The sequence below is a fragment of the Pecten maximus genome, chromosome 8, assembly GCF_902652985.1.
Source record: "Pecten maximus chromosome 8, xPecMax1.1, whole genome shotgun sequence".
Taxonomy (NCBI): Eukaryota; Metazoa; Mollusca; class Bivalvia; order Pectinida; family Pectinidae; genus Pecten; species Pecten maximus.
This window is the reverse complement of record NC_047022.1, coordinates 37,136,310-37,150,148: the sequence shown is the minus strand read 5'-3', so window position 1 is coordinate 37,150,148 and position 13,839 is coordinate 37,136,310. Positions and strand designations below refer to the sequence as shown.

At 39.0% G+C, this 13,839-nt stretch overlaps 1 protein-coding gene across 2 annotated transcripts in view; it reads right to left on the bottom strand.

Annotated features, from left to right (window-relative positions):
* The window catches only part of LOC117333398 (uncharacterized protein YMR196W-like), a 31,191-nt gene extending 18,566 nt beyond the window's left edge, over positions 1-12,625 (bottom strand). The window contains exons 1-10 of one of the 2 annotated variants that reach the window (XM_033892685.1): positions 12,456-12,625; positions 12,054-12,290; positions 11,075-11,243; positions 10,097-10,271; positions 9,227-9,368; positions 7,300-7,391; positions 5,689-5,838; positions 5,358-5,566; positions 4,170-4,427; positions 3,883-3,999 (exon numbers count right to left, since the gene is read on the bottom strand). In XM_033892685.1, coding sequence (XP_033748576.1) covers positions 3,883-3,999; positions 4,170-4,427; positions 5,358-5,566; positions 5,689-5,838; positions 7,300-7,391; positions 9,227-9,368; positions 10,097-10,271; positions 11,075-11,243; positions 12,054-12,290; positions 12,456-12,550 — 1,644 coding nt within the window. In that variant the 5' untranslated portion in view covers positions 12,551-12,625. The remainder of the gene's footprint in view (positions 1-3,882; positions 4,000-4,169; positions 4,428-5,357; positions 5,567-5,688; positions 5,839-7,299; positions 7,392-9,226; positions 9,369-10,096; positions 10,272-11,074; positions 11,244-12,053; positions 12,291-12,455) is intronic. The other variant, XM_033892684.1, reaches the window with a different exon arrangement.
* Between the last annotated feature and the right edge of the window lie 1,214 nt (positions 12,626-13,839).

The following is a 13,839-nucleotide window of genomic DNA, read 5'->3' as shown; positions in this document are numbered from 1 at the left end:
TCCCCCAAGGATGTTTCTGACCAAATTGGGTTCAAATCCATTCATAACTTAATGACTAGTAGTGATTTAAAGGAATTACCTCTATTTCCTCTATTGGGCCCCGCCCCTTTGGCCCCTCCGGGGTCAGAGCCACCATTTATGCAAAATCTCTTCCCCTTCCCCCAAGAATGTTTCTGACCAAATTGGGTTCAAATCCATTCATAACTTTATGACTAGTAGCGATTTAAAGGAATTACCTCTATTTCCCCCACTGGGCCCCGCCCCTTTGGCCCCTTTAGGGTCAGAGTCACCATTTATGCAAAATCTGTTCCCCTTTCCCCAAGGATGTTTCTGACCAAATTGGGTTCAAATCCTTTGATAACTTTATGACTAGTAGCGATTTAAAGGAATTACCTCTATTTCCCCTATTGGGCCCCGCTCCTTTGGCCCCTCGGGGGTCAGAGTCACCATTTATGCAAAATCTGTTCTTATTCTGCCAAGGATGTTTCTGGCCAAATTTGGTCAAAATCCAATAAGAACTTTTTGACTAGTAGCGATTTGAAGCAAATGTTGACGGACGGACGGACGACGGACGACGGACGCCGCGCCATGGCATAAGCTCACCGGGCCTTTGGTCCAGGTGAGCTAAAAAGTAGTTCCGGTAGTACTTCCGGTGAAGAAAGTGAGCGCATGCAATCTGTCACACCCTAGGGTATGACAGGTTGCACGCGCTAAAAAAGACAGAGAAATCTTGTACACTCAAAACGGGAGACAAATCAGTGAAAGGTGGGAGAAACACTGATCACACAGACCTTGTACATAATAACAGACTGATCACACAGAACTTGTACATAATACCACACTGATCACACAGAACTTGTACATAATACCACACTGATCACACAGAACTTGTACATAATACCACACTGATCACACAGAACTTGTACATAATACCACACTGATCACACAGAGCTTGTACATAATACCACACTGATCACACAGAACTTGTACATAATACCACACTGATCACACAGAACTTGTACATAATACCACACTGATCACACAGAACTTGTACATAATACCACACTGATCACACAGAACTTGTACATAATACCACACTGATCACACAGAACTTGTACATAATAACAGACTGATCACACAGAACTTGTACATAATGACAGACTTATCACACAGAACTTGTATATAATAAAAGACTGATCACACAGAACTTGTACATAATACCACACTGATCACACAGAACTTGTATATAATACCACACTGATCACACAGACCTTGTACATAATAACAGACTGATCACACAGAACTTGTACATAATAACAGACTGATCACACAGAACTTGTACATAATAACAGACTTATCACACAGACCTTGTACATAATACCACATTGATCACACAGAACTTGTACATAATAACAGACTGATCACACAGACCTTGTACATAATACCACACTGATCACACAGAACTTGTACATAATAACAGACTGATCACACAGAACTTGTATATAATAACACACTGATCACACAGAACTTGTAAATAATACCACACTGATCACACAGAACTTGTACATAATAACAGACTGATCACACAGAACTTGTACATAATACCACACTAATCACACAGAACTTGTACATAATAACACACTGATCACACAGAACTTGTACATAATAACAGACTAATCACACAGAACTTGTACATAATAACACACTGATCACACAGAACTTGTACATAATAACAGATTGATCACACAGAACTTGTACATAATAACACACTGATCACACAGAACTTGTACATAATAACAGACTGATCACACAGAACTTGTACATAATAACAGACTGATCACACAGAACTTGTACATAATACCACACTGATCACACAGAACTTGTATATAATAACAGACTGATCACAAGATAATAGATTGATGACATAATACTGTGTACAAGTTTACCTCAGACACAACAGTGTGTATAAGTCTACCTTAGACACAATACGGTGTACAAGTCTACCTCAGACATAATACTGTGTACAAGTCTACCTCAGACTCAACAGTGTGTACAAGTCTACCTCAGACACAACACTGTGTACAAGTTTACCTCAGACACAACACTGTGTACAAGTCTACCTCAGATACAATACTGTGTACAAGTCTACCTCAGGTACAATACTGTGTACAAGTCTACCTCAGGTACAATACTGTGTACAAGTTTACCTCAGACACAACACTGTGTACAAGTCTACCTCAGACATAATACTGTGTACAAGTCTACCTCAGACACAATACTGTGTACAAGTCTACCTCAGATACAATACTGCGTACAAGTCTACCTCAGACACAATACTGTGTACAAGTCTACCTCAGACACAATACTGTGTAGGAGTCTACCTCAGGTACAATACTGTGTACAAGTCTACCTCAGACACAATACTGTGTACAAGTCTACCTCAGACACAATACTGTGTACAAGTCTACCTCAGACACAATACTGTGTACAAGTCTACCTCAGGTACAATACTGTGTACAAGTCTACCTCAGACACAATACTGTGTACAAGTCTACCTCAGACACAATACTGTGTACAAGTCTACCTCAGACACAATACTGTGTAGGAGTCTACCTCAGACACAATACTGTGTACAAGTCTACCTCAGACACAATACTGTGTACAAGTCTACCTCAGGTACAATACTGTGTACAAGTCTACCTCAGACATAATACTGTGTACAAGTCTACCTCAGATACAATACTGTGTACAAGTCTACCTCAGGTACAATACTGTGTACAAGTCTACCTCAGACACAATACTGTGTACAAGTCTACCTCAGACAACACTGTGTACAAGTCTACCTCAGACATAATACTGTGTACAAGTCTACCTCAGATACAATACTGTGTACAAGTCTACCTCAGATACAATACTGTGTACAAGTCTACCTCAGACACAATACTGTGTACAAGTCTACCTCAGACACAATACTGTGTACAAGTCTACCTCAGACACAATACTGTGTACAAGTCTACCTCAGATACAATACTGTGTACAAGTCTACCTCAGACACAACACTGTGTACAAGTCTACCTCAGACACAATACTGTGTACAAGTCTACCTCAGACACAATACTGTGTACAAGTCTACCTCAGACACAATACTGTGTACAAGTCTACCTCAGACACAATACTGTGTACAAGTCTACCTCAGACTCAACAGTGTGTACAAGTCAACCTCAGATACAATACTGTGTACAAGTCTTCCTCAGATACAATACTGTGTACAAGTCTACCTCAGACACAATACTGTGTACAAGTCTACCTCAGACATAATACTGTGTACAAGTCTACCTCAGACTCAACACTGTGTATAAGTCTACCTCAGACACAACACTGTGTACAAGTCTACCTCAGACACAATACTGTGTACGAGTTTACCTCTGACACAATACTGTGTACAAGTCTACCTCAGACACAATACTGTGTACAAGTCTACCTCAGATACAACACTGTGTACGAGTTTACCTCAGACACCACAATATTTTGTAGGAGTCTACCTCAGACACAACACTGTGTACGAGTTTACCTCAGACACCACAATATTTTGTAGGAGTCTACCTCAGACTCAACAGTGTGTACAAGTCTACCTCAGACACAACACTATGTACAAGTCTACCTCAGACACAATACTGTGTACAAGTCTACCTTAAGACACAAAACTGTGTACGAGATCACCTCTGACACAAAACTCAGCATTTACCAGTGAGGCCTGTCAGAGGAAATCAACAAGTTGGTGTCTAGCTTAGTACTTATGTGATATAAGATAATTTCAATTTATTTCTGGTTTAGGGGCCAATCTAGAGTTTACCTAGGAAACAAAATTCCTTAAAAGGTTACCTGTCCTGAAGGATGAAGAAAACGATCCGAGAGTAGTAATAGTAACTGGTCTTTGGCAAATTCCATGTCAAGTCTCATCAACGGGATCATCTGGAAGGCTGTATCCCATGGGGCAAACTAGACAACAACAGAATACATGTACTGTTTACAAGTTACTAACTTGGGAATCAAAGTTTGTATCTGATGGGTTTGTAACATGATAATCAATATACCAAACCTAATAAATAAACATCTGTAATGTATTCTGTCAATATAATGCCATTGATTAAACAATATTTTATTCTTACCCATGGAAACTCCCATTTATCCGGTACAGACATGATGTCATGGGCATTGAAGTGTGTCCACTGATTATTCCTGATGGTAGACAGGTTCCTCTTTTTCCTCAATGCTCCACAGCAGCCCACATCTTGTCTCTCTTTCCTGTGAACTGTGTTGATCCAATCAACCACACTGTAACTGTAGTACTGTTTGTGCCAGAGCAGTCCAGCACAGGCCTGTCTCGCCACGACGGTCCATTCTTTATCCCAGGTCACTGGAAACATCTATCAAAGTACAAAAGTAGATCTAACATACATGGTTCAATGCTTAATGATACAGCTTCTTGTCAGACAACCTATATACCTGATACCTACTGCTCTCCATATAATCTTAATTATAGTGATTCTTGTCAGACAATATATAAACCTGATACCTACTGTCCTCCATATAATCTTAATTATGATGTTGTAGTGTGTCAGCTGTGTTTTCCTATCCTGTTAGAGACTGATTTGTCCTATGTACCATGGGATCACCCTATCAAGTATGGGAGAATGTTGACTACTTACAGAGTTTATAGACATCATACCATACACAGTGTTGTAACAGAATAAATAACTTGCAGAATGCCTTTTTATTATTTCTAATCTCTAATTCTTGATTTATAAAATGTTAAAGCTTCTTCACATCTCTGTATTTGTGGCGCTGTGTGTTGTTACCGAGGGAGTCTTTAAATACTTTACCTTAATACACAATGATGATGTACAATGCTTTTATAAAAAATTATTATGATCACATTTATAATACACCTCGAAATAGAATAAAAATGACATGATTATACAATTCCAGATGTCATTTACTATGTACAATGTTATTGGTTTGCTATACTCACGGTCAATAGGATAGTGCAAAAAAAAAACCCATCAAATATCCAAACCATAGACTATGAATATGCATTATATACCTGTATATATACATGCAAATATTAGATTGCGCAAAATTGAATACTTTAAACTATGTCAGACAATAAAAAAACGCAAAATATTAGCCCCAGAAAATTTAACAACTATACAGTAAACCACTACCAACACATTATATCAGAGAGGCAGCGTTCACTATTCAAAGTTTTCCTGAAATATATGAAATGATAATTCCATCAATAAGTAATAAAGATGGGGAGAAAATTTCATGGACAGATAAATGTTCCATACACATACCGACTGATAAAAGGTATTGGCTGCTTGGGACCTCTGAAGAATGACATCCTCGACATGTTTTGAAACATCCCACAGATTGCTGGTATTACAGTTTTCCTTTGGATACAGCCCCCAGCACACCTTCTTGTGGCCACCAGGGGGCACTGTCAATTGATAGACAGCTGCACATTTTGTTGTTGGTCCCTCGCCGCGTATGGCATCCTTTTCTCCTGTTCAACATAAAGTAAGATTTTCAGTCTGATAGAATCATTTTTACCTGTTCATTGTAAAACAGGAATTTCACTATACAAAACCTACCTGGTAGTAAAATCCAATGTCTAGCAGTACTTACCATTGACAACATACAGATGAAAGGCATCCTTGTAATACTGACGTTCTCTATACTTGGAGTGTAAGGAAGTAGATTTATCATCGTTTTCTGTAAACACTATTTCCGGTGGACCTTCTGCATCATCAACACCAAGCCTTACTACAAATGATCCTGTATGGAGGCAAAAGTATCAACATAAACATGTGTTAATGCATTTTAGCATGGTTATCAAAATAATTAATTTTTCAGAACATTTCCTCAGATTTCATAATAAAAGTAAATAATAAATTAAGTCAGAAATTAATTTCTGAGTGAAGTGTCTTTACCTACATAGAGTGTAAACAAACTTCAGTACAAAAGGTGAAAACCTACCTAGAGTGTAAACAGACTTTAGTATAAAAGGTGAAAACTTCCCTAGAGTGTAAACAGACTTCAGTATAAAGGGTGAAAACCTACCTAGAGTGTAAACAGACTTCAATATAAAGGGTGAAAACCTACCTAGAGTGTAAACAGACTTCAATATAAAAGGTGAAAACTTACCTCAAGTGTAAACAGACTTCAATATAAAGGGTGAAAACCTCCCTAGAGTGTAAACAGACTTCAATATAAAAGGTGAAAACCTCCCTAGAGTGTAAACAGACTTCAATATAAAAGGTGAAAACTTACCTCAAGTGTAAACAGACTTCAATATAAAAGGTGAAAACCTACCTAGAGTGTAAACAGACTTCAATATAAAAGGTGAAAACCTCCCTAGAGTGTAAACAGACATCAGTATAAAGGGTGAAAACCTACCTAGGGTGTAAACAGACTTCAGTACAAAAGGTGAAAACCTACCTAGAGTGTAAACAGACTTCAGTACAAAAGGTGAAAACTTCCCTCGAGTGTTAACAGACTTCAATATAAAGGGTGAAAACCTCCCTAGAGTATAAACAGACTTCAATATAAAAGGTGAAAACCTACCTAGAGTGTATACAGACTTCAGTACAAAAGGTGAAAACTTCCCTCGAGTGTTAACAGACTTCAATATAAAGGGTGAAAACCTCCCTAGAGTGTAAACAGACTTCAGTACAAAAGGTGAAAACTTCCCTAGAGTGTAAACAGACTTCAGTATAAAGGGTGAAAACCTACCTAGAGTGTAAACAGACTTCAATATAAAAGGTGAAAACCTACCTAGAGTGTAAATAGACTTCAATATAAAAGGTGAAAACCTACCTAGAGTGTAAACAGACTTCAATATAAAAGGTGAAAACCTCCCTAGAGTGTAAACAGACTTGAATATAAAAGGTGAAAACTTCCCTCGAGTGTAAACAGACTTCAGTATAAAGGGTGAAAACCTCCCTAGAGTGTAAACAGACTTCAGTACAAAAGGTGAAAACTTCCCTAGAGTGTAAACAGACTTCAGTATAAAAGGTGAAAACCTACCTAGAGTGTAAACAGACTTCAATATAAAAGGTGAAAACCTACCTAGAGTGTAAATAGACTTCAATATAAAAGGTGAAAACCTACCTAGAGTGTAAACAGACTTCAATATAAAAGGTGAAAACCTCCCTAGAGTGTAAACAGACTTGAATATAAAAGGTGAAAACTTCCCTCGAGTGTTAACAGACTTCAATATAAAAGGTGAAAACCTACCTAGAGTGTAATCGGCCTCCAGTACAAAAGGTGAAGTCTGTGACAGTGTAGGACGAGGAGCATCACGCAGTGATTGACCATTCCATGTATTTCTGATAAAATTACAAACATGGATTCACTTGATAATCTTCAAATAAAGCCACGAGTTATGTCATACAAGAGGCCCAGAGGGCCTGTATCGCTCACCTAGATATTTCAGTAATTGTGGCAAAATACTTTAATTTAATTTATATCTAAAACATTTTCTTACTTTTGCACTGCCTCTCTCAACAATGGTCAAAAAATCATTTATACGATATTAGATTTTTCTTTATTCAATAATGCTCCAGACCAAATTTCATGAAAATGCATCCATTTGTTTCAGGAATAGTAGGTAATTAACATATTTACCTCTATTTTCCATATATAGCCCCATCCCTCCAGTCCCAAGAGAGCCACATCCTACATTCATACAACATTAGTTCTTCTTTGCCAAATAATGCTCCAGGCCAAATTTCATCAAAATCTATTCAGGTGTTCAAGACTAGTAGAGATTTAAAGGATTTACCTCTATTTCCTCTACTGGGAAGAATGTGACACCCTTTGGGCGGAAGGGGTGTTCCCCTTCCGCCCAAAGGGTGTCACATTCTTCATCTATACATTATTAGTTTTCCTTTAACCAATAATGCTCCAGTCCAAATTTCATAGAAATCCATTCAGGCGTGCGGGAGAAGTAGGGATTTAAAGAAAATGTTGACAGAGGACGGACAATGAAGGACGGATGATGGAGGACGGACGCTGCACCATGGCATAAGCTTACAGTCCCTTTGGGCTAGGTGAGCTAATAATGGTTTGCATGTTATAGTAAAGAATGATGAAAAATATCCACAGAACTTTGGCTTGACCTAGTGACCTCTCTCTAACAGACATTGAAGGCTAAATGGAACTTCCCACTGGTCTGAGCAAGTAATTTGACTTGACACTCTACTTTTACACATATTTTCTCATGAAAAGGTATGATTTTAAAATCTGTGTTATAGCAAAAAAGTAGGTAGCAGTGATGTATTACCACATGTGCCCTTAACTGTACCAGAACTGTGGGATGACAGAGATAGAGGCGGAATCGTCAGATCTGTTGTGGAGGGTGTACAACAGACGAGGCTGTCGTTAGTGTACTTACCTGTACCAGAACTGTGGGATGACAGAGATAGAGGCGGAATCGTCAGATCTGCTGTGGAGGGTGTACAACAGACGAGGCTGTCGTTAGTGTACTTACCTGTACCAGAACTGTGGGATGACAGAGATAGAGGCGGAATCGTCAGATCTGCTGTGGAGGGTGTACAACAGACGAGGCTGTCGTTAGTGTACTTACCTGTACCAGAACTGTGGGATGACAGAGATAGAGGCGGAATCGTCAGATCTGTCGTGGAGGGTGTACAACAGATGAGGCTGTCGTTAGTGTGCTTACCTGTACCAGAACTGTGGGATGACAGAGATAGAGGCGGAATCGTCAGATCTGTCGTGGAGGGTGTACAACAGATGAGGCTGTCGTTAGTGTGCTTACCTGTACCAGAACTGTGGGATGACAGAGATAGAGGCGGAATCGTCAGATCTGTCGTGGAGGGTGTACAACAGATGAGGCTGTCGTTAGTGTGCTTACCTGTACCAGAACTGTGGGATGACAGAGATAGAGGCGGAATCGTCAGATCTGTCGTGGAGGGTGTACAACAGACGAGGCTGTCGTTAGTGTACTTACCTGTACCAGAACTGTGGGATGACAGAGATAGAGGCGGAATCGTCAGATCTGTCGTGGAGGGTGTACAACAGACGAGGCTGTCGTTAGTGTACTTACCTGTACCAGAACTGTGGGATGACAGAGATAGAGGCGGAATCGTCAGATCTGTCGTGGAGGGTGTACAACAGACGAGGCTGTCGTTAGTGTGCTTACCTGTACCAGAACTGTGGGATGACAGAGATAGAGGCGGAATCGTCAGATCTGTTGTGGAGGGTGTAACAACAGACGAGGCTTCCGTTAGTATCTTTACCATACTCTGTGTAGATGTCCCAGTAACGATTCTTATCAAACACACCTGCAGGTACATGACGATGTATCAAAATCCTACATAAAACAAAAATATCAGACCAGCCTGCCTTCTAAATTTGATCTTTCCCTATGTATGTCTAGAGTGAAATTCAAAAAACTTATCCAGCCCTGCTAAGTTGCCCTTCCTGGACTTTGTAAGTACAGTATGCGCACTACGAAGTGGGACTATTCTGCAATTGCCTGATGACCAATTATCTGTTTGGGTGGGAAGCAATGTGACCTATCACTTTAAATCCACATCCAAAACTTGAAAACTGCGTCATCGTGATCCCTGATGACTACAGTCACATGACATGTCACGAAAACCTGTGGTGATCGATGCACCGCGAGTCATCAAAGCGGATTGTCCATCGCGTATCCTGATGATGGAGACTGTCATGAGTATCATTCAAGGTATTGTTGCATACTGACAATATAAAGTATACTATTAGTCTTGGTTAGGGACACATGGAGATATTTAACCCTTCAGGATAATACAAGGCTGACAATCAATAAACCTGCCCTCAGGATTTCCTTCAAAGTAGGGAATGCATGCACAGTACAACTTCTAGTGAAAAAGAAAATACACAGTGAAAATATTTTAACACTTAATATAACTCTTTACTTAAGGGTCTAAACATTGACAGTGCTTTAAATGCCGCTATGTCAAGGTCTATCAAACAGAGTTTTTATACCTACAAATTACATTTATACTGAATAAATTATCAAGCCTACCTGTGTCCATGATTTCAAATTCAGTGTCAGTGATTTCCCTATTGACATTCTGGTTGCGGAGACTGACATAAGGAAACTCCTCCATAGGATACCGGTACAGAGACCTCATGTAGGAGTGGTCGGGAGTGTTGTCTAGGTAATAGTAAAGCTCCTTCACATCCTCGCCGTGGTTACCCTACACAATACAATAGTATGTGCTAATTTCATGATTAAACACTTTCTACATAGCACTCCCATACCCTTACCAGTTTTAATATTTCATGTCTTTTGTAACATGTAAAAACAATATTCAGCTGTCAAAATGAAAAATGGCAACCATTTTGTTTTCTTGCACAGTTCATGTACAACTAGCATCAGGGAAATCGGGTACACAATATCTCATGAAGCTCTGGAAAGATTTAGTTTATATTTACACAATGATATCACACCATCAAGTTCTACACTTGATAAGATTTTGATTATCATTGGAAACATTTAATTTAAAAATGGTTTGGGGAGGGGATAGGTGATTTGGGGATTAGATTCTCTGGTCATGTCAAATTGTTCCATAGTTTCATTCTTCATTAAAATTATTGAAATTTTTCATAAGAATTGTCAAATCAAATGTTGCTAAGGAAACAATACTACATATGATCATGGTTACAAATCCTATCAAGTTTTTTAGAGATCAGACAAAAACGATATGAAGCGAGGAGAGCCCAGGACAAGATACCCTGGTAAACATTTTGAGTGAGATTTAATGAGCAACGGCTCTTTCAAAATTGTCAAATCAAAATACCATTCAGAAAAGCACAGCCACATCTAATGGCTGAAAAGCCTGTAGCTACCAACTTTACAAAGAACTGAAGCCATCAGCATTTACTCATCTACAGACCAAATCTGACAAGACTCCGGCCATCAGCATCTACTTATCCACATACCTTGGTTTGTTTCCAGTTTTCATTTCTATAATTAGCACAACTATATTGTCATACAAACCTCAGGGCCTGCAAGACCAAAGAGCCTCTCTTTCAGGAATGCATCTTTGCCATTCCAGAGTGCCAGACTGGCACACAAACGCCCTTCCAAGTCAGACACACCCATCAGACCATCCTCTCCCCACATATAAACTGTTTCACGAGCTGCATCATGGCCAACCGCATTCCAGCTGTCAAAACACATGTACATTGATATTAACAATGTAACCCAGGTGTTATATACATATTCATATATATATAACATAGTATACGTATTGTACGTTGTATACCTCTCCAGGTATACATAAGTATTCATTGTGTATGTGTGCGTCAAGTCCCTGTGTACGTGACATGTTGTTTATATTATCCTGTCAAAGTACCTGTCTTGTGGAATGTAAGGTATGTGTACAAAGTAGCCGGACCAGTCCGACGTGACATGGACATCAGCATGAACGCAACTCAGCAATTAACACCTGCACTTGCTTTGCACGCTCGTTGCGTTCCCACACCTGTTTACGTAACTTCCTTTCTGGCTTTCTATCTCTCTACCTATAGCTATCATTCTATTGCTGGACGTCGGCGCAAGCGGTCCAGCAGCGCAAAGCACTAGCTAGCATCGGTCATCGAGAGATGACCGAGTTGAATTGTCGCCATATAGAAGCCTGGTAAGTTGACATTGTAGTAATGGTGAATGGTGTGTGGAACTCGCGTTCGAGACTGGGTGAGTGTGTTCGATTTGGAAGACTTTGTGAGTAAATGTTTGTCTTATCTTTGTAGGTTTTATGATCTGATATTAAACCATCAAACGAACTACTTCTGTCTCTGGTAATATTTCCACACCCCGGTGACAACAAAATTTAATTCCAATGATATTAATGTCACTTTAACTCAAATGGTATTAAGAGTGCTAGTGTTTAGTCTCTCTGGAAATGCCAAAAGAACGAAGGTTAAGGTTTTTATTTATAATACATGACATATTAATTTGCAGAACATGTAATTACCAACTATCATCCTTCACTTCTGTATCCTCCCTGACAGTTCCCCACTGTCTGTCAGACAAGTATGGCCCCCAGAATTTAACATCATACTCAACATCTGTGTGCAGTTCCTCCTCGTTTTTCAGTATTGTCTTGGCACGCTTGGTTTCTGGAATTTCTTCTTCGTCCAAGTTCCTTTCATATTTTTTCTTTGATGATGCACTCCCCATACTTTGAGTTGGCACACTATTTGCTTGATTCCTTAAACATTAAATTTACAAATATAACTTGTCTTCCTGATGCATTTCTAGCCACACAAATAGTGCAGTATGTACAGTGCACTGTATGGTATATAACTGTTTTATATATGGCATTAAATTCTTTCTCAGCAGTTGCGATTTACATGTTTTCTTGTGTATCACATACCTTTGTTTCATGTTGCTGTCCGTTTCCTTCCTGTGTTTCCTCCGAGACATTCTGGTATAAGATCGTGGGAGTCTTATCCTGTCGCTACAGCTCATACACAAACGTCAAATCAGTCGGGAAATCGTGATCATTTACATGCTATTCCATAACAGCGTTACCGTTAGTTCAAGCACCTTTAAAACAAAGATCTACTTTCATTTTTAAACATTAAGTAAGGACGCAGAGGCGTCTTGATGTACCACTGGCTAAAGGTCCAGTAACGATCCCTACCTGAGCTGGAAAAATATTTATGCTGTTGAACACGCAATGCGTGTCAGTCATGGATATAACGGTCCTTATGTATGTAATTAACATTTCACCTACTTAATTTCAGCTGCACTGACACTGAACTGACAGTGGTTAGGTAGGGCAATTAGGAAAGTTACTAGTCTGCTAATTAGCTAAAACTCAATCGCTGGTCACCCAATATATGTATACATCACCCAAATATGCTGCCCTCATTGCATGATTCATTAGATGTTATTAAATTTTCTTTTCTCTATTACATCTGAGCAGCTTTCTTAATTCTTCCAAATATTGACTCTGCCTCACATTTGGCATTATTTAGTTGAGTGTATAACCCCGCCAGGAGTTAATTGAGTTTGGGTGTGGGATACATGGTTTGTCTGTTCAGCTGTTGATAGGACTCCAAACCAAATTAACTTTACTTTAAAGATTACTGGATCTCAAGATCTTCATCAGTTCTATAAAATATGGTGCGGGAAGGATGTCATAATTAAATATTTTTGCCTAGGCAAAATTATTTCTGCCTAGGCAAAAATCGAATATTGCTTAGGCAAAAATATTTCAGCCTAGGCAATATTCGATTTATGCTTAGGCAAAATTATTTCTGCTTAGGCAAAAATCGAATATTGTTTTTGCCTATGCAATATTCTATTTTTGCCTAGGCAAAAATATTTAATTATGACATCCTTTCTGCACCATAGTAAAACAGTCATAGTATTTGAGTTAATGTACATCAGGCATATCTGATGCATATCTCCAGTGTTGTGGTCAGGTAAAGGTCAACTATGAGTGCTAAGGTCAATCCAGATTAACTTGGACAACAATTTGAAGGAAACTTCAACAGTCTTCTCAATTATTGAGGGGCAAAGGTATTTGACCAGTATATATGGACCTTGGAGAAAGAATATTCTATCAATATTAACAGTATTGATAACCTTGTTGATGACCTTTGCAGCCTGGAACCTGAACTCATTCAATGTATCTCATACTTGGCCAAAGTATGGAATTTGATTGAAATCCACTTAAAAAGAAGTCACTAGAGTGCTGGCATAAGGTGAACATCTGAACATATGAATGGAACGTTTTTATCCTCTCTCTT